At 40.7% G+C, this 22,675-nt stretch overlaps 1 protein-coding gene and 1 non-coding gene across 2 annotated transcripts; both read right to left on the bottom strand.

Annotated features, from left to right (window-relative positions):
* Positions 1–9,575: 9,575 nt before the first annotated feature.
* TRNAG-CCC (transfer RNA glycine (anticodon CCC)) lies at positions 9,576–9,648 on the bottom strand. Its single transcript has one exon. It is a non-coding gene; the product is annotated as a tRNA-Gly (tRNA).
* A 931-nt stretch (positions 9,649–10,579) lies between these two features.
* On the bottom strand, positions 10,580–13,586 carry IL17A (interleukin 17A). Its single transcript, XM_005896851.3, has 3 exons — positions 13,560–13,586; positions 12,206–12,402; positions 10,580–10,864 (listed from the first exon to the last, which is right to left on the bottom strand). The coding sequence occupies exons 1-3, from the start codon at positions 13,584–13,586 to the stop codon at positions 10,627–10,629; spliced, it is 462 nt and encodes a 153-aa protein (XP_005896913.1). The 3' UTR covers positions 10,580–10,626.
* Positions 13,587–22,675: the final 9,089 nt, after the last annotated feature.

The following is a 22,675-nucleotide window of genomic DNA, read 5'->3' on the forward strand; positions in this document are numbered from 1 at the left end:
CCATTTTGCTTTTTTGCATTTCTTTTCTATGGGAATGGTCTTGATCCCTGTCTCCTGTACAATGTCACGAACCTCATTCCATAGTTCATCAGGCACTGTATCTATCAGATCTAGGCCCTTAAATCTATTTCTCACTTCCACTGTATAATCATAAGGGATTTGATTTAGGTCATACCTGCATGGCCTAGTGGTTTTCCCTACTTTCTTCAATTTCTGTCTGAATTTGGCAATACGAAGTTCATGGTATGAGCCACAGTTAGCTCCTGGTCTTGTTTTTGTTGACTGTATAGAGCTTCTCCATCTTTGGCTGCAACGAATATAATCAATCTGATTTCAGTGTTGACCATCTGGTGATGTCCATGTATAGAGTCTTCTCTTGTGTTGTTGGAAGAGGGTGTTTGTTATGGCCAGTGCATTTTCTTGGCAAAACTCTATTAGTCTTTGCCCTGCTTCATTCCGTATTCCAAGGCCAAATTTGCCTGTTACTCCAGGTGTTTCTTGACTTCCTACTTTTGCATTCCAGTCCCCTATAATGAAAAGGACATCTTTTTTGGGTGTTAGTTCTAAAAGGTCTTGTAGGTCTTCATAGAACCATTCAACTTCAGCTTCTTCAGCATTACTGGTTGGGGCATAGACTTGGATTACTGTGATATTGAATGGTTTGCCTTGGAAACGAACAGAGATCATTCTGTCATTTTTGAGATTGCATCCAAGTATTGCATTTCGGACTCTTTTGTTGACCATGATGGCCACTCCATTTCTTCTGAGGGATTCCTGCCTGCAGTAATAGATATAATGGTCATCTGAGTTAAATTCACCCATTCCAGTCCATTTTAGTTTGCTGATTCCTAGAATGTCGACATTCACTCTTGCTATCTCTTGTTTGACCACTTCCAATTTGCCTTGATTCATGGACCTGACATTCCAGGTTCCTATGCAATATTGCCCTTTACAGCATTGGACCTTGCTTCTATCACCAGTCACATCCACAGCTAGGTATTGTTTTTGCTTTGGCTCCATCCCTTCATTCTTTCTGGAGTTATTTCTCCACTGATCTCCAGTCGCATATTGGGCACCTACTTACCTGCGGAGTTTCTCTTTCAGTATCCTATCATTTTGCCTTTTCATACTGTTCATGGGGTTCTCAAGGCAAGAATACTGAAGTGGTTTGCCATTCCCTTCTCCAGTGGACCACTTTCTGCCAAATCTCTCCACCATGACCCGCCCATCTTGGGTTGCCCCACGGGTATGGCTTAGTTTCATTGAGTTAGACAAGGCTGTGGTCCTAGTGTGATAAGATTGACTAGTTTTCTCTGAGTATGGTTTCACTGTGTTTCCCCTCTGATGCCCTCTTGCAACACCTACCGTCTTACTTGGGTTTCTTTTACCTTGGGCGTGGGGTATATCTTCATGGCTGCTCCAGCAAAGCGCAGCCATTTCTCCTTACCTTGGACGAGGGGTATCTCCTCACTGCCGCCCTGCGATACTGTGGTTTTTTCCAGCTAGAGTGGATTCTTACCTTCTGTTTCCCTACTTGTCATTCCTGCCACCAGGGGGTGCAATGGCCATGATTTTGGTGGCCTGGATGTTTTAAAGTTTTATTTTGTCTTGTTTTATTTACTTTATGTTATTTTGGAATCAAGATTGCCGGGAGAAATATCAATAACCTCAGATATGCAGGTGACACCACCCTTATGGCAGAAAGTGAAGAGGAACTCAAAAGCCTCTTGATGAAAGTGAAAGTGGAGAGTGAAAAAGTTGGCTTAAAGCTCAACATTCAGAAAACACAGATCATGGCATCCGGTCCCATCACTTTAGGGCAAATAGATGGGAAAACAGGGGAAACAGTGTCAGACTTTATTTTTCTGGGCTCCAAAATCACTACAGATGGTGACTGCAGCCATGAAATTAAAAGACGCTTACTCCTTGAAAGCAAAGTTATGACCAACCTTGATAGCATATTCAAAAGCAGAGACATTACTTTGCCAACAAAGGTTCGTCTAGTCACAGCTATGGTTTTTCCTGTGGTCATGTATGGATGTGAGAGTTGGACTGTGAAGAAGGCTGAGTGCCGAAAAATTGATGCTTTTGAAGTGTGGTGTTGGAGAAGACTCTTGAGAGTCCCTTGGACTGCAAGGAGATCCAACCAGTCCATTCTGAAGGAGATCAGCCCTGGGATTTCTTTGGAAGGAATGATGCTAAAGCTGAAACTCCAGTACTTTGGGCACCTCACGTGAAGAGCTGACTCATTGGAAAAGACTCTGATGCTGGGAGGGATTGGGGGCAGGAGGAGAAGGGGACGACAGAGGATGAGATGGCTGGATGGCATCACTGACTCGATGGAGGTGAGTCTGAGTGAACTCCGGGAGTTGGTGATAGACAGGGAGGCCTGGCATGCTGCGATTCATGGAGTCGCAAAGAGTCGGACAAGACTGAGTGACTGATCTGATCTGATCTGATGTTATTTTTAATTATACTGTCTATTTTATTTTTTGGTCTGAGGTTCCAGGTTTCACATATTGACTTTCTTAGAGCCATTTTTACGTAATTACATACCTTGCATTCATCACATAATTTTATTAAAAATTAAAATGATTTATTCAAATTACCAAGCAACTGTTATTTTTAAAGTTTCCAGTTTTCAGATCATAAAGGCATGACATTTAAAAAGAAATAGGTGTTACTTTAAAATCGGATATTATACAGAAAACATGAAAATTAATCATTCTTCATGACCCAGACTAATTCCTGTTAGTATTTTTATTCCTGTGTTCCTAATATTTCCTTCTTGTTTTTAATACCTGATTTACAATAATTGAATAGTTTTCTATCTCTCATCCTGATTTGTACTCAGGTATTTTACTACATTTTTAACATTTCAAAATGTTTCATAATATTTATGATAAGCTATGATAGTTTTATATGTAGTTTTATTAATATATTTTAAAATATTATTTTTCTCTAATAACTTTCTAGATGATTAGTGGTCCAAAGAGTATGAATATTTTTAAGGTTCTTGAGTGAAATTATCAAATTGCTTTTCATAAAGTTGTATCTGTTTACATTAACTAGCAGTGAATAATTGCTCAATTTGGCACATTCTGGCCAACTGTATTACAGTTAAAAAGATAAGTCTGGCTACTTTGATAGGGAATTGTTCAATGTGAATTTATTTATTAAGGGTAGTAAATATTTTTGCATGTACTTCAAAGACATTTTGATGCCTTATTACACTGTCAGTTTATATCTTTTGAGCAGATGTTCTGAATGCTTGTCTTGACAATCAGCTTGAGGTTTTCATTATTATACATAAAACAGATAACCAATAAGGATCTAATGATCCTTATTGCACTATGCAAGGAGTGCAAGGAGCTATGGTCAATATTTCATAATAATCTACAAGGGAAAAGAATCTGAAAAAAATTATACTTACATATGTGTATCTGAATCACTTTGCTGTACACTCAAAACTAACACAACTTTGTTAATCAACTGTGCTATGCTCAGTTGCTCAATTTGTGTCCAACTCTTTGCAATCCCAAGGACTTCAGCCCATCAGGCTCCTCTGTCCATGGAATTTTTCAGGCAAGAATACTAGAGTGGGTTGCCATTTCTTAACTTATATGCACAGTACATTGTGTGAAATGCTGGGCTGGATGAAGCACAAGCTGGAATCAAGACTGCCAGGAGACATATCAATAATCTCAAATATGCTGATGATACTACCTTAATGGCAGAAAATGAAAAGGAACTAAAGAGCTGCTTGATAAAGGTGAAAGAGGAGAGTGAAAAAACTGGCTTAAAACTCAACATTCAAAAAACAAAGGTCATGGTATCTGGTCCCATCACTTCATGACAAACAGATGAGGAAACAATGGAAACTGACAGACTTTATTTTATTGGGCTCCAAAATCACTACAGATGGTGACTGCAGCCATGAAATTAAAAAACACTTACTCCTTGGAGGAAAAGCTATCACAAACCTAGACAGCATATTAAAAAGCTGAGACATTACTTTGCCAACAAAGCTATGGTTTTTCCAGTAGTCATATATGGATGTGAAAGCTGGACAGTTGAGTGCCAAAGAATTGATGCCTTTGAACTGTGGTGCTGGAGAAGACCCCTGAGAGTCCCATGGACAGCAAGGAGAGCAAACCAGTCAATCCTGAAAGAAATCAACCCTGAATATTCATTGGAGGGACTGATGCTGAAGCTGAAGCTCCAATATTTTGGCCATCTGATGCAAAGAACCGACTCATTGGAAAAGACCCTGATGCTGGGAAAAATTGAAGGCAGAAGGAGAAGGGGATAACAGAGGATGAGATGGTTGGATGGCATCACCGACTCAACGGACATGAGTTTGAGCAAACTCCAGGAGATGGTGAAGGACAGGGAAGCCTGGCGTGCTGCAGTGCATGGGGGTCACAAAGAGTCGGGCACACCTGAGTGACTGAACAACTCCAGGGGATTATCCCAACCCAGGGACTGAACCTGTGTCTCCTGCCTCTCCTGCATTGGCAGGCAGATTCTTTACCACTGAGCCACCTAGGAAGCCCCAAAATAGTGTATTAGGAGGAGATGAATGCTATTGAAGAAAATTAAATCAGGGAAGTTGCAGAGGGAGGGTCAGGGGGGTCAGAGACACTTTCACTGAGAAGGTGATATTTGCCCAAAGACTCAAATGAGGGGAAGGAAGACTGTGAAGTTTCTAGTGGTGAGTGTGCCAGGCAGAGGGACCAGCAAGAGCAAAGGCTCAGAGGTAGGGGTGTGTCTGGTACTCAGGTCCATAGTCTAGATATTCAAAAGTAAAAACAAAAACGAATTGAGACCCTGTTCTTAAAGAGGTGAATTTTAAACGTTTGCTCATTTTGTTCCTTATTTTATACTTTCCATGTCTTTTCCCCCCTAGTATTTTCTTGTGCTTTTGCTTTTGGCTTTCATCCTTTGTGGAGACTTATCTTACGATTTGTTTACACTGACTGATGGTTACATTTAGATTTTAGCTTATTTATCACATTAGGTGACTTTTAAACCATCTACTTATCAAAGCCAAGAACGGAGTGATAACTTTTGACCTCACTCTAGTGAAGCTGAGGAATTTTCTGCCTTTGTATCGTGTCCCTTGTTTTCATTCCCATTTTGGGGCTTCGTTCCCTGAATTTAGATCACAGGTTTAGAGGATGGTAATGATCTAGATCATCTAGATGCTGATGCTCAATCATCTTGATGCTGATGATTATTATATTATTATTAGCTTTTTTTTTTTAAGATATATTACCTTTTTTTTTTTTTACAATTTCTTTTGTTTTTTTTTTGACTCACTTGAAAAGCTTTTATAACATCATTATAAATATTATTTAGACTTAATCCAATGAATAGTTTGTTTCAGGGCTCACAGGGATCCAGGATATAAAGAGTATAAAGAATAAAGTGCCTATTTGAGTTATTGAATTCTTAGCTTTGATTCATCTGTCAGCCAGCCAAAGTCTATCTCTGAATGTTGTTTTTAACCATGAAGATGCCCACATAGAATTTTTCTCTGTCCTCACATGCTTGAGAAAGCCTTCTAGTTGACTTCACAGAATATTATTTGATGGAGCATTTTGGGTTGAGTCATTTATTTTTTCATTTGACAATTATTTATTGAGAACCAACATGTTAGACATTGTTCTTTTTTCTTAAGCAAAATTCATACTGAACCATTGCATACAGAGAAATGTGCAGCTCTTAAATGCATAACTCAATAAAACTTCACAAATGTATCATTTGATGATCAAAGAGGTCTTGTCTGAACAGAAGCTGTCTGATCTATACTTTCTGTTCTTCTGGACTTTGAAAATTTTACTCCATTATTTCCTGGTGTTTGATGTGGATAAGTCTGACATCAATATAATTTTGGTTCCTGATTTGGTATTTTATATTTTCCTCCTGGATGTAGGCTTATATCTTCTTTATTTTTAGAAATTCAGTTCAGTTCAGTTCAGTCGCTCAGTCATGTTCGACTCTTTGCCACCCCATGAACCACAGCACGCAGGCTTCCCTGTCCATCACCAACTCTCGGAGTCCACCCAAACCCACGTCCATAGAGTCGGTGATGCCATCCAACCATCTCATCCTCTGTCATCCCCTTCTCCTCCCACCCCAAATCCCTCCAAGCATCAGGGTCTTTTCCAATGAGTCAGCTCTTCGCATCAGGTGGCCAAAGTATTGGAGTTTCAGCTTCAACATCAGTCCTTCCAATGAATACTCAGGACTGATTTCCTTTAGGTTGGACTGATTGGATCTCCTTGCTGTCCAAGGGACCCTCAAGAGTCTTCTCCAACACCACAGTTCAAAAGCATCAATTCTTCGGCGCTCAGCTTTCTTTATAGTCCAACTCTCACACCCATACCTGACCACTGGAAAAACCATAGCCTTGACTAAACGGACCTTTGTTGGCAGAGTAATGTCTCTGCTTTTTAATATGCTGTCTAGGTTGATCATAACTTTCCTTCCAAGGAATCACCATCTGCAGTGAGCCCAGAAAAATAAAGTCAGCCACTGTTTTTAGAAATTAAACAAGCTTAACATACTTGCAAGATATTTTACATTTAAAAAAATACTGAGATGGATGAAAATGGTCAGAAGGTACAAACTTCCAGTTACAAGATAAAGAAGTCCTGGAACTGTAATGCATAGCATGGTGATTATAGTAAATAACACTCTATTGTATATTTGAAAGTTGCTTAGAGAATAGATCTTAAAAGTTCTAATCCTAACCAAAAAAAGTTGTAACTATGTGTGATGATCGATTTAGCTAAATTTATTGTGGTAATCATCTTTTGATATATGCATATATCAAATTATTATGTTGTACCCCTAAAACTTTCCCTTCTCCAAGGGATCTTCCTAACCCAGGGATTGGACCCAGGTCTCCCACATTGCAGGCAAATTCTTTACTAGCTGAGCCACAAGGGAAGCCTAAGAATACTAGACTGGGTAGCCTATCCCTTCTCCAGTGTATGTATCTTCCCAACCCAGGATTTGAACCAGGGTCTCTTGCATTGCAGGTGGATTCTTTACCAACTGAGCTATCAGGGAAGCCCATTGTGGTAATCATTTTATGATATATGCATATATCAAATTATTATGTTGTATACCCAAAACCGTCTAGTCAAAGCTATGGTTTTTCCAGTGGTCATGTATGGATGGGAGAGTTGGACTGTGAAGAAAGCTGAGTGCTGAAGAATTGATGCTTTTGAACTGTGGTGTTGGAGAAGACTCTTGAGAGTCCCTTGGACTGCAAGGAGATCCAACCAGTCCATTCTAAAGGAGATCAGCCCTGGGTGTTCTTTGGAAGGAATGATGCTAAAACTGAAACTCCAGTACTTTGGCCACCTCATGTGAAGAGTTGACTCATTGGAAAAGACTCTGATGCTGGGAGAGATTGGGGGCAGGAGGAGAAGGGGACAACAGAGGATGAGATGGCTCGATGGCATCACCAACTCGACGGGCATGAGTTTGGTGTTGGTGATGGACAAGGAGGCCTGGCGTGCTGCAATTCATGGGGTCACAAAGAGTCGGACATGACTGAGCAACTGAACTGAACTGATACCCAAAATGAACACAGTATTATATGTCAATTACATCTCAATTTTTTAAAAAATAAAGGAAAATATCAGAATACCCAGAACTAAAAAACCAGAATTAAAAACAAGTATCTCACTGTTCCACTGCCTTTAACCCCCTCAAAATGTTAAGGATATTTCCACTGTCCCCCTAATGTCTCCTGCATTGGCAAGCAGATTCTTTACCACTGAGCCACTTGGGAAGCCGAAGAAGCTCTCTGGGGCTTCTTTAATAAGGGCACCAATCTCATTCAGAAAGGGCTCTACCCTCATGACCCCCCAATGGTCCTGTGTCCCAATTCCATCACTTTGGGGGTTAGGACTTGAATTTTGGGGGGACACAAACATTCAGACCATACTGGCAGGGTATGAACAGAGGAAAGAGAGGGTGGTAAAGGCATCAAGACAGAGGGGCCATGACACAGGCACTGAGGGAAAGACAGCGTGGTAGTCACAGCGAGGACTTGATAATGGCAGGGTGAAACATCAAGTGGGAAGTCACATGAGATGAAAAACAGGGCAGGACCAGGGCCAGGTTATGTCTGATTGTGTCATGTCTGATTTTGTGCCACAGATAGATACTGGAGGATGGATTGAAGGGAAAGGAGCAACAGCAGCGACGACAGGTGGGATGCTGTTCCAGTAGCAGGAGAGAAATGAGAAAAGATGAAGTCCTGAACCTGGGCAGGGGGAGGGTTAAGTGGAGAACTTTCAGGAAGTGAAACTTCATGAGTCTGGGGATGTGTGGGTGTCAGGAGTGAGAAAGAGGAAGAGGGGAGAGTCAGGGATGCCTCACAGATCTCCAGCAGAGGTGATGGGGTGAATGATGGTGCTCACCGAGGGAAATGAAGGGAAAATGAAAGTAATGCCTATCAGGGGAGAAGAGGCTTGGAAAGCAACCATCTCTTCCCACTCTCAAAATTCCCAGGAATACAGTCTAGTGAGAAATCATGGTTTAGAACTGTGGTGGTATATGCCATTTTCTCGTCCTCCATCCCAAAGCAAAACACCAATTATTTTCACCACTACTATTCAAGGAAAACAAGAGAAATGAACAACAATACTTTAAGGAGAGGTTTTAAAGCAGAGACTGTGAGACACTTTTAGTAGTAGCTGCCAGTGAATCTCTTGTATGAAGACCATGATGGGAGACGGTCATGAGACTCAAGATCTCGGGGTGCAGAAGCATTGGAAGGACGTGGCTGGAGAAGATGACCTTGGGTTTGGAATTGGCAAAGAAGCAGAGAAAAGCCATGGTTCTCTGGGTGGGGCTGGAGTTCATAGGGAATAAAGTAGTGCAGAAGATGGTCTTTTGAGAAGCAGGGAGCCTGTGGGACCAGCTTGAGAATTGTCAAGGTTGCCCAGAAGTAGGGCAAGATGACATGCTTGGCCATGATGGGGAAATATAGTTATGACTTGAAACATGAAACTACTCTGGAATTGAATACAGTTTGGTTTTTATTTTACTTAGGCTGAACTTTTCTCATGCTTGAAGTTTGTTTTGCCCCAGTGGCTCTTTTCAGTGTCCTGGACTTCACTGAATTAGAGGCCAAGGGCTGGAGGGGCTGTTCTAGGGTTATGGCCTGAGAAGAGAGAAATGTTCTTTTCTAGGTCTCTGGTTGACATTAATCTTCAAAAGCAGCCAGAGCTCAGGGAGACACAGGCCATTCTAGTCTGAAAACAATGTTTTCTCCCAGAACTTCCTCCTTCCTGCCAAACCTCAGGTCCTATTTTGGGGAGGATCTTTTTTTTCCTCCTGTATGTTTTTTAGCAATGATATGTCATTTTCCCAAGGCCATTGTTTCTATTTGCTTAATTTGTTCCAGAGTGTATGTGTCCGTAGCACTGGATAATAGTATGAGGGTCTCCATCGTCTATTGTCTTTTTTTTTTTTTTTAATATTTATTTGGCTGCTCCAGGTCTTAGTTGCAGAATGTGGGATCTTTAGTTACAGCACATGGGATCTAGTTCCCTGACCAGGGATTGAACCTGGGCCCCCTGCCTTGGGAGCGCAGAGTCTTAGCCACTGGACCACCAGGGAAATCCTTCTATTGTTTTGAAAAGAGTAAAACCGAGAATCTGGAATTGGGGTGGGTGGAGGGTATTGCTACTCAAAGGCATGCTTTGTTTTGTTCTATTGATAAATTTGCATACCGTTCTAAATAGGAAAGAGCTGACCTCTCTGAAGGGCTTCCTTGGTAGCTCAGCTGGTAAAGAATCCTCCTGTAAAGCAGGAGACTCCAGTTTGATTCCTGGGTCAGGAAGATCCCCTAGAGAATGGATAGGCTACCCAATCCAGTATTCTTGGGCTTCCCTGGTGGCTCAGGTAGTAAAGAATACGTCCGCAATGCGGGAGACCTGGTTTTATCCCTGAGTTGGGAAGATCCCTTGGAGAAGGGAACAGATACCCACTCCAGTATTCTGGCCTCTCTGAAGACATTTTAATGAGAAAAGAATAAAGAAGCAAATTTTTTCCCCAAACTTTATTATTACAAATTGTTTTTATGACAACAGTTTAATAGAGCAGTTAGACTTGCTGTCTCTCTTGTAATGCCTCAATAATTTACAAAATTAAGTTAATAAATATGAAACTAAATTTAGTCTCTTTTCAGCTGTGTCATGTACTCCAAAGAGACAAGCAAGAGAAAATTCTATAGCCATATGTAGTACAAGCTCAGACATTTTCAACTGCTATTTAATCCTATCTAGGATTTCCCTAGGCAAAACAGATACTCATATATTTCACCTTTTTTTCCTAAAGACTAATGAAACATAAATAGATCCATAAATAGCTCATATAAATATAGGTTCTACCTTTTAAATAATAATATTCACAAATCTGGAAACTTGTCTTAAAAGAATAGAAAATAAAGCATGTAATACATCAAAGTGGAATCTTATGCCCCAAAGTTATTTCAGGGCTTATTAAATACATAAATGATGTTAGTTAGAAAAGGGGCTGGGCCTACTCCCCAGGAAACCTAACTAATTTGGGGAGTAGGGGTCAGGCAGAAAGCTCTTAAGCCAAATGGCGGACAATGGGGGTGACGCAGGTGCAGCCCACGGCCACCAGCATCTTCTCCAGCCGGAAGGAGTGAGGGCAGTGCTGAGACTCCCTTCGGAGGACCAGGATCTCTTGCTGGATGGTGACAGAGTTCATGTGATGGTCCACCTTCCCTTCAGCATTGATACAGCCTGAGTGGCTGCACTTGGCCTCCCAGATCACAGAGGGGTACCTCTCAGGGTCCTCATTGCGGCTGCAGGGGAGACAAAAGCCAGGAAGAAAGTGAATTCCTGGTAGAGCAGTAAGGAAATCAAACAGGAATAAGCAAAGGGAGGCAAATTGACATGATAGGCATTGCAAATTCTCTAAGTGCTATTAGTCTGGAAAACAAGCCATTTGGGAAAAACTTGGATTTGGAAGCCCATGAAATGTTATAGAAAAAAGAAACAATGATCAGCTTTCCCCAGGTTCTTTGAAGAATAAACAAAAGAAGACAGACTGAAACTACAGAAAGGATTTGTTTGTCATAAAGGATATTTTTTTAGGGTGCATTTGATAGATTAAAAAAACTAAGAGTCATCTAGAAACAAGATAGCTGCTAATCTGACTTAATGAAGTCTGTCTTTGAAACAAGAAAGGCATCCAAATTTATCTGACAACACACTGATGGAGCAGAGCCCACAGGTGACAGGAAGGGCTGGAAACAATATCTGAAGCCCCTCTGTAACTTTCCCTTCTCCCTCTCCTCTGGCTGAGAGAGTGATTGGACTTAGTTTAAGTTATTTGAACTATTCTTGGTAAGTAAGTAAGAAGAAAAGACCCTATAGACAAGTGAATCTGTAGGCTCCACATAACTGAGATCATTTGCCTGAAATCAAATTATCAAAATGCATTTTGTATTTGATCCATCATAGGGTCTAAAGGGGAGCCTGGTGGGCTACAGTCCATGGGATCACAAGAATCGGACACGACTTAGCGACTAAACCACCACCACCACCACCACCACTAGATGTATTAAAGACACAGCGAATGTCAGTCTGTTGGGGATGTAATTCAAGACTAAGTCAAAAAACGGTGAAACACCCAATGGAACACTTCTTCTACTGGGATTCAAGCTAATCCAGTAGCTAATCCACTTTTCCCAGTGCTAATATAACCAAGAAAAGCACAAAAATCCCAGTTAATTGATTGTTGTTGTCAACAAACTCTACCAGGGTATTCTCTGGTAGCCCTGGGAAAGAGAATTCCAGTACTAATCTCCCATGCTAAATGTCTGTTTCTTTTTTGGGTAAATAAACAATAGACTTGGGGTGTCATAAATATCAGAATGATGACCACCATTCATTTAAGTGGATTCTGGGGACATCGAGAACTCATAGGCTAGGTGTTATGGATGGGCTGGGGAGAGCTGTGATCTATGAAAGAAATCTGTAGAAAGAAAATTGGAGAATCACTAGTTTGAACAATGGCTCTTCAAGGTTTGACAGGTGATTCTGAATGAGTAATATCACCCCCTCAGATGATTTAACTGGCAGTCTGATGTGTTCTTCTGATGTAGAAGAATGCAGAGGTTTTATCTGGGGTGCTTACGTACTGGAGAGTCCAAGGTGAGGTGGAGCGCTTGTGATAATCGGTGGGCCTTCTGGAGTTTGTGCTCCGGTTAACGATGTTTAGGTTGACCCTCACATGCTGCGGGAAGTTCTTGTCCTCAGTAGGTGGGCAGCCTGGACTCTGTGGGATGATGACTCCTGCCGTCACAAGAGCCACCAGACTCAGAAGCAGTAGCAGTGACTGGATGGAGAGAGAGGTAGATTGGGTTAGTACTACAATGGTTTTTGTTAACACACTGTGGTGATGATTGAATTGCTGATAGTAGAGAACATTCTATGGTCCAGGACAATCTATACTAAATTTTCAAATATGTTAAGTGAAAAGCTGATGAGACGACTAAAGTGATATTAGGACCATGGCATTTCTACCAGTCTTGAACATTTTTTTTTTTAAGTAGAAAAACCACATTATTCATTGGCTGACAGTAATTTTAGTGAAGATGGCAAGTCATCAATATATCAGTATATGCATCACTCTCAGGTCTTTGGAAGGGTAATGACCTAGATTTTCTAGGAAGAAATGCCCTTCTACACCATTGATATCTCCCCTTACATTTTGTGAAACATTGCATAAAAGGGAATGCACACCTTAGACATAAAGGGCTGTATAAAATCCATGTGGAATCAGTTAGAAATTCTGTTGGTACCACTGGCAAATGTCCAAGCCCAAACTCAACACCCCCTTATATTTTCTTAAGTATATTTCCCAGTTTTTCTAAATTTACATATATTGATTCTATAGTCAAATTGGGTTTCAAAAAAGACGCATGTATAACTTTAGATTAGAATTAAAAGGTCTCTGTTTTTAAAATATTGTTAAAGCATCTTTTTTGAAACCCAATTTGATTACAGAATCAATATATGTAAATTTGGAAAAGCTGGGAAACATACCTAAGAAAACAGGGTTAGTGTACCAAGACTATAGTATAATAATACAATAATGGAAAGAAGTCACTGCCAAAACATTAAATTTTCAGGGGTAGTGACCCATCTTATTTTGAATTAAAGAAAAACACTGTGGAAGAATTATATTAAATCCCTTGTACCCAGAGAAACAGATTTTCAATAAGCATTCTCTCTTACAGCACAATGTCATGTTGACACTTCTTGTGTGGTTTAGCCCCAGTATAGCTATCTTTCAGTTTTAATCTCATCTTTCAAACTGATATGCACCAGTTCTTGAAAATGCTCAATAATGACAAATATCTATCAAGGGTTTCATTTCCCATCCTATATAGACTGTATTTCCATAGTTAGAATCCAGAATTTCATGCCCGCAGTCCAGAAATTGATCTGGCCTAAATCGAGAAGAGAATCACACATCAGTTCAGGACTCACCATAGATGAAGTTCTCATAGAAGCCATGGTAGTTCCTTCCAGTTCACTGTAGACAGATGAACTTGTGCTCGCTGTGAGATGGACAATGCGTAGTGCTATCATCTCTCTTTTTATAGGGTTTTTCTCCTTTTGTGGTCGCTTGCGTTGGCGTGTCGGAGTGAGTTCAGGGGTGACACCGTTTTGGTTAAAAGTTCCATCCCAAAATGAGGTCAAAGAAAAACCGCCCCTTCGTGACGGGTAATAATCTGCTTCTGAAGGATAATGGGAAGAACAGAAATCCATTTTTTAAAGACCATGTCCTCTCTTCATTCTTCAAGGAACTATGACTTGTCAGGGGCTGAGCTGAGACCGAGAAATTATTTATTTATGGGCAAGCATGAAGCTGCCATAAAAGATGTCCTCTCTTTTAACAGCTCATAGGGAAATAAAAGTTTGGCATCACATTCAAACTTCTGACAGTCTTCTTCTGCCGTATGCCTTGATTTCCCATTCTATAGTGCTTTTCCTCACCAGATTTCCTAGCCAGGTGTGGTGGGCATCATTCCAGAAACTACTCAAGGTCTTGCCATATAAACAAACCAACAAAAGACCAATACATAATTTCGTGATGACAGGATATATTATTTCACTGATTTAACACCTGCTTTGTTCAACATCTACTCTGCCTGAGGAACAAATAACTAGATTTGAGAGACATGAGATTTACTATCAAAGACATGTCTAACACTGCATGTTACCAAGCAACTTCCTCAGGAGGAAGAAGGAATGAAGAAACGTAGTCAGACAAAGAGAGGAGTTGAAAGTGGAGGTAGAGACTGCAGGAAGGTGGTGAGGGTAGAGAAAGGAAGGACAGCAAAGAGCAGACAATGATAACAACAAGAAAGGAAGGGAGAGATGGGGGATAAGAAGGAAAAAGAGAAGGAAATTGTTCCTCCTTCTTTTTCTCCACTCTCTAAGTAAGTGAACTTTGATTTCAGGTCCTTGAGAAAGGCTTCTCCTAGGGAATATTGACATCTATCCCAAGGATGATAAAATGAGGGATGTAGATGTGGCTGGGGACATGTCACCCTCTCTCTGCCCCTTCTTTGCAGTGGGATGTTCTTCTGGCTAGACAGACCCTGACCAATCAGTGAGGAAGACCATGAACAGATGAATCTCAGGGGTAATGTTAGATGGATGATCTTGGTAGATTAAGCAGCTACAGATAGAAGAGGAAGTGGGATGCAGCTTGCCCTGATTTCCTTGATTCTGCTGTTGACCTCACCACCTACCCTTGGAGACATGGAGTCAATGTGAGCTCCTTGTCCCTCCTCGACATGTGATCAGGTAGCCATCTTAGCAGCTACTGTGTCTCTCACATCTATTTCCTATTCCCAAACCTACTGCCATTCCTCTAACTCAGACTCTTACCCACTTGCATTGTTTTTTTTTTTAATTGAAGTATAGTTGATTTACAAGGCTGTTTTAATTTCTACTGCAAAGCAAAGTGATTCAACTATACATATATATACATTCTCCTTATATTCTTTTCCATTATGGTTTATTACAGGATGTTGAATATAGTTCCCTGTGCTATATAGTAGAACCTTGGTGTTTATCCATCCTACATACAATGGTTTGCATTTGCTAACCCCAGCTCCATTTCTTGCCCTCCCCCCACCCCACCACCTTGGCAGCCACATGTCTGTTTTCTACGTCTGTGAGTCTGTTTCTTTTCCATAGATGGGCTCATTTGTGTACTTGAACTGTTTTAATAGCCACATTTGCTCCTCCCAATTGCTGTCTTTTGCCCACCTTCGACATTCCTGCAATAACGATCTTCAAAGTATGGCTCTGATTGTGTCTTGTCTCACTTGGTTGTGTACAGAACAAAATGCAAACCCCTTCAGTTCAGTTCACTCAGTCGTATCCCACTCTTTGTGACCCCATGGATCGTAGCACGTCAGGCCTCCCTGTCCATCACCAATTCCCAGAGCTTGCTCAGACTCACGTCCATTGAGTCAGTGATGCCATCCAACCATCTCATCATCTGTTGTTCCCGTCTCCTCCTGCCTTCAATCTTTCCAAGCATCAGGATCTTTTCAAATGTTTGACTTAGTATTGAACATCCGCAAACTTTACAGTTTTACCCTCCACCACACTCCATGACTTAGACTCAGGAGTTCCTGATTATTCTCCTACAGATGGTCCCTGGATTAATGATGGTTCGACTTACAATTTTTTCAGCTTTGCAATGTGCAAAAGTGATATGTGTTCACTAGAAGCTGAACTTCAGATTTTGAATGTTGATCTTTTCCCAGGCTGGTGATATGTGGTGTTGTCTTCTCTTGTGATGCTGGGCAGTGGCAGCTCCCAGTCAGCCATGTAATCATGAGGGTGAACAACTGATATACTTACCACTGTCTGTACCCAGACAACCATTGTATTTTTCACTTTTAGCACATTATTTAGTCAATTATATGGGATATTCAATACTTTATTATAAAATGAACTTTGTGTTAGGTGATTTTGCCTAACTGTAGGCTAAAGTAAGTGTTCTGGGCACACTTAAACTAGGCAATGCTAAGCCATGATGCTTGGTGGGTTAAAGTGTATTAAATACATTCACATCAAGATGTTTTCAATTTATCAGGATGTAACCCCATCCTTTTTTTTTGGCCACACCTCTCAGTTTGTGGGATCTTAGTACCCCAAACAGGGCTTGAACCCATGCCCTCTGTAGTGAAAGTGTGGAGTCCTAACCACTGGATCACCAGAGAATTCCCTGTAATACCATCTTAAGTCAAGGGAGATCTGTAATGCCTGCACATTTTTCATTAGGTACTGTCTCTGAAATGCCCTTTCTCATCCTCAGTTTATATCAAAATTCTCCTTGTCCTTCCAGATCCAGTTCAAATGTATCTTTGGGGTCTGGAGGTCCCTCCTGATCACTATAGTTGGAACGAGCAGCTCCCACAACACGAGATTTTACCTACCTCTACAGTAACTTGTTATTTATTCTTTTGGTCACAACTGCGTGGCTTGTGGGATCTTTGTTCCCCAACCAGGGATTGAACCTGGGCCCTCTGCAGTGAGAATGCAGAGTCTTAACCACCAGAAAGCCAGGGAAGTCCTTGCTTCATTTTGTACTGTATTTTATTTGGCTGGGAAGAGTATGTTTAAGACAAATGTTTATTTCCAATTTAGATTTTATTGTCATCCTTCAAAGCCAGCGTGTTATTCTTTGTAACTTCCATGGTACCTCACGTGGGGCTTTATGCAACATAGGTCTTCACAGATTGCTTCTGTGTTGCTGGTTTCTCTCAGCTACACATCTGTCCATGTATATTTTTAGTGTATCACCTGTCATTTGTTTGCATATCTGATTTTCCTGCTAGAAAGATATTAGTCTTTGTATTACTTTACATAGTATCTAGTAAATAGGAAGTGCTCAATATTTTGACTGAATTACAATATGAAGAATGTTTGGGTAGTTTGGAATCTTGACTATTCCTTTTGGGACCCAATTGCATCCCCATAACCATACTAAGCTAACACTTTGACTTTCCATTCTGATCATTTTGAAGGCAGTGTGGTAAGGTTGTGATCTGTTTTGGACCATCCTTAAATGGAGGATTTCTTGCTTCTGCTGTCTGGTAGGGATGAGGTCAAGGTGAATGTGTTTGTTGGCCAAAGCGGACAAACTGATTCTAGTTGTCCTGTCTGTGTCTGCCTCCTGTGTCAATGAAATACACCCTGTGTGCCCCTTTGCAATACCAACCCTTGCTTTAACATAAGGATGGGAAGTAAAATGAGTTTTCACAAAAGTATAAAAACGATCATTTTGAGGTGGTGATCGGGGCCGGTTGTGCTCTGTCTTGAGCAGCACGGATTTCTCAGATGCACACTTGAGCTGGAGAAAGAGTCAGAAGTAGAAAGATGGTGTGCAGAATGGGAAGGGTAGTTATCTACAGAGGCAGCTGGTTCAGGCTTATACCCCAGCCTGTTGAGACAGAAGGAATACTGGACTGGAAATTCATAGCTCAGGCAGTAAAGAACCTGCCTGCAATGCAGGAGACCCAGGTTCAATTCTTGGGTTGGGAAGATCCTCTGGAGAAGGAAATGACAACCCACTTCAGTATTCTTGCCTGGAGAATCCCATAGACAGAGGATCCTGGCAGGCTACAGTCCATGGGATCCTAGGAGTCGAACACGACTTAGTGACTAAACCACCAGAACACCCAATGAGAGAGCACTTTGGTTTTTGCTGTAGTTCTGCCATTAACTACCTATCCCTTTGGGTACTTCATGTCCTTGAGGCTCAGTTTCCCTTTTGATAAAATTAGTTTTTGCACCAGGTGATCTTTGATTGTCTGAATTTTTAAAGAAAGAAAATAGTGGGAGAACAAATAGGGGTAGTAAATTAGGGGTGATGACTTCGCTTAGTGATTTTCTTCAGATTTATCAGTCCTGATTCTTGGAAGGCTGGGGAACAGGTACCCACAAGTAACCAGGAACTGCAACCTGGCTGTTGAGAGCTGGGTAAGGTGTGGGGAGGAGAAGCAGGTGGAGGCTGGGAGGCTGGCTTCCTGGGAGCCAAGCATGCTTTGGAAGAGATGGTCCTAGTGAAGTGTCTCTGGGCTTCTTGACTTAGGGAAATGATCTTCAAATCTCCTTGACTGTGTTACATTATCAAACAGCATTCCCTTCTACTTATAGTAGAGAATAACATGGGAGATGGAAGAATATATATTCCTTAAATTAAGACTGTCATTAAAAAATTAATTAAATAAATAATTTCTTGCTTAGGTGGTGGGGTTACCATGGAGATAATCACTATTGTCTTTTTTATTTCTACTCTAGAGCCTTTTAAAATAAAAATAGCAATAATCTGAGTAGAAGAGGAGGCCCTGTGCCATCATTAATGATTTCTGTATCAGGTAAGTGTACTGGAGTCGGTTGCCATTGCTTTCTCCAATTACATCTTAAAGACAATGGCTACTCAAAGAAATGGGTGTCATGTTGTTTCATGGTGTTCACATCACCAGTAAGCCTCCTTTTCTCTTGATTTTCATTTACTATAGAGAGGATAATGAGTAGCTGCCAAGAATCTTTTTGGGTTTTGAATTTGTGGGCCAGCATACAAGAAGCAACGTCAGACACTTAATAGGAAGACATGGTTTTGAGGGAAGGGAATGTTTGCAGCAGAGTCATCTGGAGGGCCTTGGGGAATCAGTACAGTTGGGATTTAGCTGAGGTCCAGATTTAGATCCAGTTGTTCAAAATCTAGATCATCTGATTTTGAAGTATTAATAGTGTTATGTACCAGAGGCTCAGCTCTGAGGTTAAAGCTGATGTGTTTAAAGGATCACAACTTACTATATGTGAAATCACCATGGTTTTTTTTTAAATAAGAAAAATCAACCTTAATATCAGCCTGATAGTATCATTGCTCATCTCCAGAGCAAAGCTGTTAAGCATTCACTATGGCTGTGTTTCTGAGGCCTGTCCTGAATGATGAACTGTTGGGTGGGAATTCTGCAAGGGTAGGTAACAGACTTTCCCTGAAATCGCTGGTGGAGGAATTTCCCCCCTTATGTGACATGATAAATTGAAGGAGCTATTAATAGAGAGAAGCTCTAAACGAATCATTGTTAATGGACTGGTGAGGGCTGAGAGGTGAAAGGTAGAATCCTTTTCCAACATCTGGATTCTGTTTTTTCACCACTGGTCATTCTAACTCTTACAGGGTTGTTGATGAAGATACGCTGTAAACAGCTCCTGTGAGTGACTAATTATCTTTCTTCTGCTATTCGTTTTTTGAAATTTTATTTTATTTTATTTTTTGCTATTCATTTTTGATGTTGCAAGAGCCTAGATCTAGCCCAGACCAGACTATTTTTATCTGATGGAGTCAGATTGCAGAACTCTTTGTACGTCTTTTTCTTTTTTTCCATTGGGATATAGTTGCTTTATAATGTTGTGTTAGTTTCTGCTGTACAATGAAGTGAATCAGCTATGTGTATACACATATCCCCTCTCTCATGGACCTCCTTTCCATCCCCCCCGACCCCCTCTACCTAGGGTCACCACAGAGCACTGAGATGAGCTCTCTGTGTTATATGATAGTTTCCCTCTAGCTATCTATTTTACACATGGTAGTGTATATATTTCAATCCCATTCTCCTGATTCATCCCATCCCCTCCCCGTATCCTGTGCCCACATATCTGTTCTCTACATCTGCATCTCTATTCCTGCCCTGCAAATGGTTTTACCTGTACCATCTTTCTAGATTCCACATACATGCCTTGATATACGATATTTTAACAAATTCATCCTATGTAGTCAAAAGAATGTTGATCAGCTGTGACTTTGGCCACCTGAGGGATTTGATTGACAGGTATTCTGTCCCTGGTGACTCCCCAGTAGTCCATTATGCCTTCATCATCTGGGTAAATGAGATTTGCTCTTACACATCTTTCCCGGACTGAAAACATTGAGATGATATTTGGAAGATGTGACGAAACCAAGCCATACAAGAAGGAAGATATATCACATCACGTCATCTTAAAACAACCGCAATCCATCAGTGTTTCCCCAGTGTCTACATGAACATCCACAACCCAACTCATCAGATGAGCATGTCAGTTTCTCCTTTGAGTAATAATTACTACTAACCTCATGGAAACCAAGCCTCTTCCTTAGGTAGGTTTTTCACTAGCATTTTACTGAAACACTGATTTAAAGTGGGTCAGAAAACTTTCCATTTCTTTTCAAACCAAAGCATTTAGAATTCTATCCCAATACGTTAGCAGGCAAATGCAAATTTTCTTTTTATGGGTGGGCTTCCCTTTGGTAATGCTGACTTCATCTGATACCTTGAGAATTAAGGTCAGAAAATGACTGAAGTTTCAAGTCTGAACGGATGTCACTGAAAAGTAAGGTCTAAAATTAAACAAGCAAACCAAACCGCACACTGAGGTTGGGCCATCAACTTACCAGTTTTATTTTCTTTGCAGCAATTTTGAAGTTAATATGATTTAGAGACAACCGCAAAATGTATTTAAATGCAAGATTCTACATGCAGACCCGGAACAAATTGCGAATTGGTTTTTCTTTTTAGACAACATAGAGGATCCTCTGGTGAGGTGGTTTCTCCGAAGACTGGAAATATAGTAAAATCAATACATAGTGATGCTATGTTCGTTTATTCCAAAATCCTTAGAAGGACTTGAGATGATTTATAACAAAAATTCAGATAATAAAGTAGGTAAAAAATATGAATCAGGCCTGGCAAGAAGAGAGTCAAAAATCAAGATCAGGGGAAAGAAAACCCAAAGTCTTAGTCTATTGAGTTTATATTTGTCTCTGAGCTTTCTGGCAGCCAAAGAGAAAGGTAGATACATTCAGTTACATAGTTCTCATTGTCAGCAAGGAAGAAGCTAGCTAATTCCTTAGAACAGACAGAGTTTTTCTTATCATTACCTTTCGAAATAAAATTTTCATACGGGGCTTATACGGGGCTCCTGTTTGACATGTTCTGGCAACAGACATTCCCATAATCAGATATCAGCCTCACTTTGGTAGCTGTGTGCCTTTGGGGAAATTATATCATGTACATCCCAGTATCCATACCTATAGAGTGGAGAATATGACTCATAGATTACTGAAAGGAGTAAATAATATATGTATCAATGCTGCTGCTAAGTCACTTCAGTTGTGTCCGACTCTGTGTGACCCCATAGGCAGCAGCCCACCAGGCTTCCCTGACCCTGGGATTCTCCAGGCAAGAACACTGGAGTGGGTTGCCATTTCCTTCTCCAACGCATGAAAGTGAAATCGCTCAGTCGTGTCCAACTCTGTGCGACCCCATGGACTGCCACCTACCAGGCTCCTCCATCCATGGGATTTTCCAGGCAAGAGTACTGGAGTGGGGTGCCATTGCCTTCTCCAATATGTGTCAATACATATTGACAAAATATTAACTTTTATAGGAACACCAGGGCAATAGAATCTGACAGAGTTTGTCAGATTTTTTTTAAAACCATTGAATCTGAGAGTCAGACATTGAATCTGACTAGTTATCTGCTAATTGAATGTCTACTCTTTGGGCAAGTAGGGAGATTTCTTCAGGCTTTCATATGGCTGAGGTGAAATAGCCCTTCATTTAAAAATTTTTTCTTGAGCATGACTCCATAGTAAAGAATCCATCTGCCAATGCAGGACACATGTCTTTAATCCCTGGGTCAGGAAGATCTCCTGGAGAAGGGAATAGCAACCCACTCCAGTATTTTTGCCTGGAGAATCCCATGGACAGAGGAGTCTGGTGGGCTACAGTCCATGGGGTCACGAAGGGTCGGATGTGACTTAGTGACCGAACAGCAACAGCCTGTTCTATACCGGACACTGTGTGTGCTGTGGGGAAAGAGCAGGGCACCAGCAGGAAAGGCCCTGCTTCCAAGGAGCTGTCATCCAGGGTCATGCAGGTTCTTTATTCATATTCTGTACTTTTCAGACTGCTTGCTGATAATGAATTGGGTTTCTTAGGCACTGTGATAACTTGGAATCAAGTCCTGGTTTATATACTGTTGCACTGATGATAAGGAATTTCAAGATTTACCTTACATTGTATTGAACTTAACTCAGAATTGCCACCCCATATATATATATTTATGTACATATTTTATATCGATCTATCATCTCTCTATCATCTATCTACACATGCACAAGCACACACACACACATACATTTTTCTTCTGACCATGAAAGTAATATACGCTCTTCTGTTATATACAATAGAGGAGACCTGGTTGTGGGAGCAAAAGAAAGACAGCAAAATTAACACATAATCCTGGTTATTAGAAACAAAATTTAGGATTACATTGCTCCTGTTATTTTATAAAACTGGTATCATTTGAAGTGTATTACTCTAGTTTAAAAAATATATTAAAAAACTATAAGTATTTTATTTTACCAAATTGGATCATGTTATAATATGCTTTGTGACCTGTTTTCTCATGTTACAATATATTCTAAACATTTTTTTCCCTTTTTAAAGCTTTTTTGTTTGTGTGTATGTGAAACGGATTGGCTACCTAACATCCTGAAAATGAAAGAATAGCCGACCATTTAACCA

This window comes from Bos mutus, chromosome 23 (assembly GCF_027580195.1).
Source record: "Bos mutus isolate GX-2022 chromosome 23, NWIPB_WYAK_1.1, whole genome shotgun sequence".
Classification (NCBI taxonomy): Eukaryota; Metazoa; Chordata; class Mammalia; order Artiodactyla; family Bovidae; genus Bos; species Bos mutus.

Bases quoted from the DNA above. Each gene is read 5' to 3' on its own strand.
- IL17A (XM_005896851.3), bottom strand. From the start codon at position 13,586: ATGGCTTCTATGAGAACTTCATCTATG. The intron at 12,403-13,559 runs GTGAGTCCTGAA...CTCTCCATCCAG, and splicing joins CTATGAGAACTTCATCTATG to TCACTGCTACTGCTTCTGAG. The intron at 10,865-12,205 runs GTACGTAAGCAC...TCTCCCCTGCAG, and splicing joins ACCTCACCTTGGACTCTCCA to CCGCAATGAGGACCCTGAGA.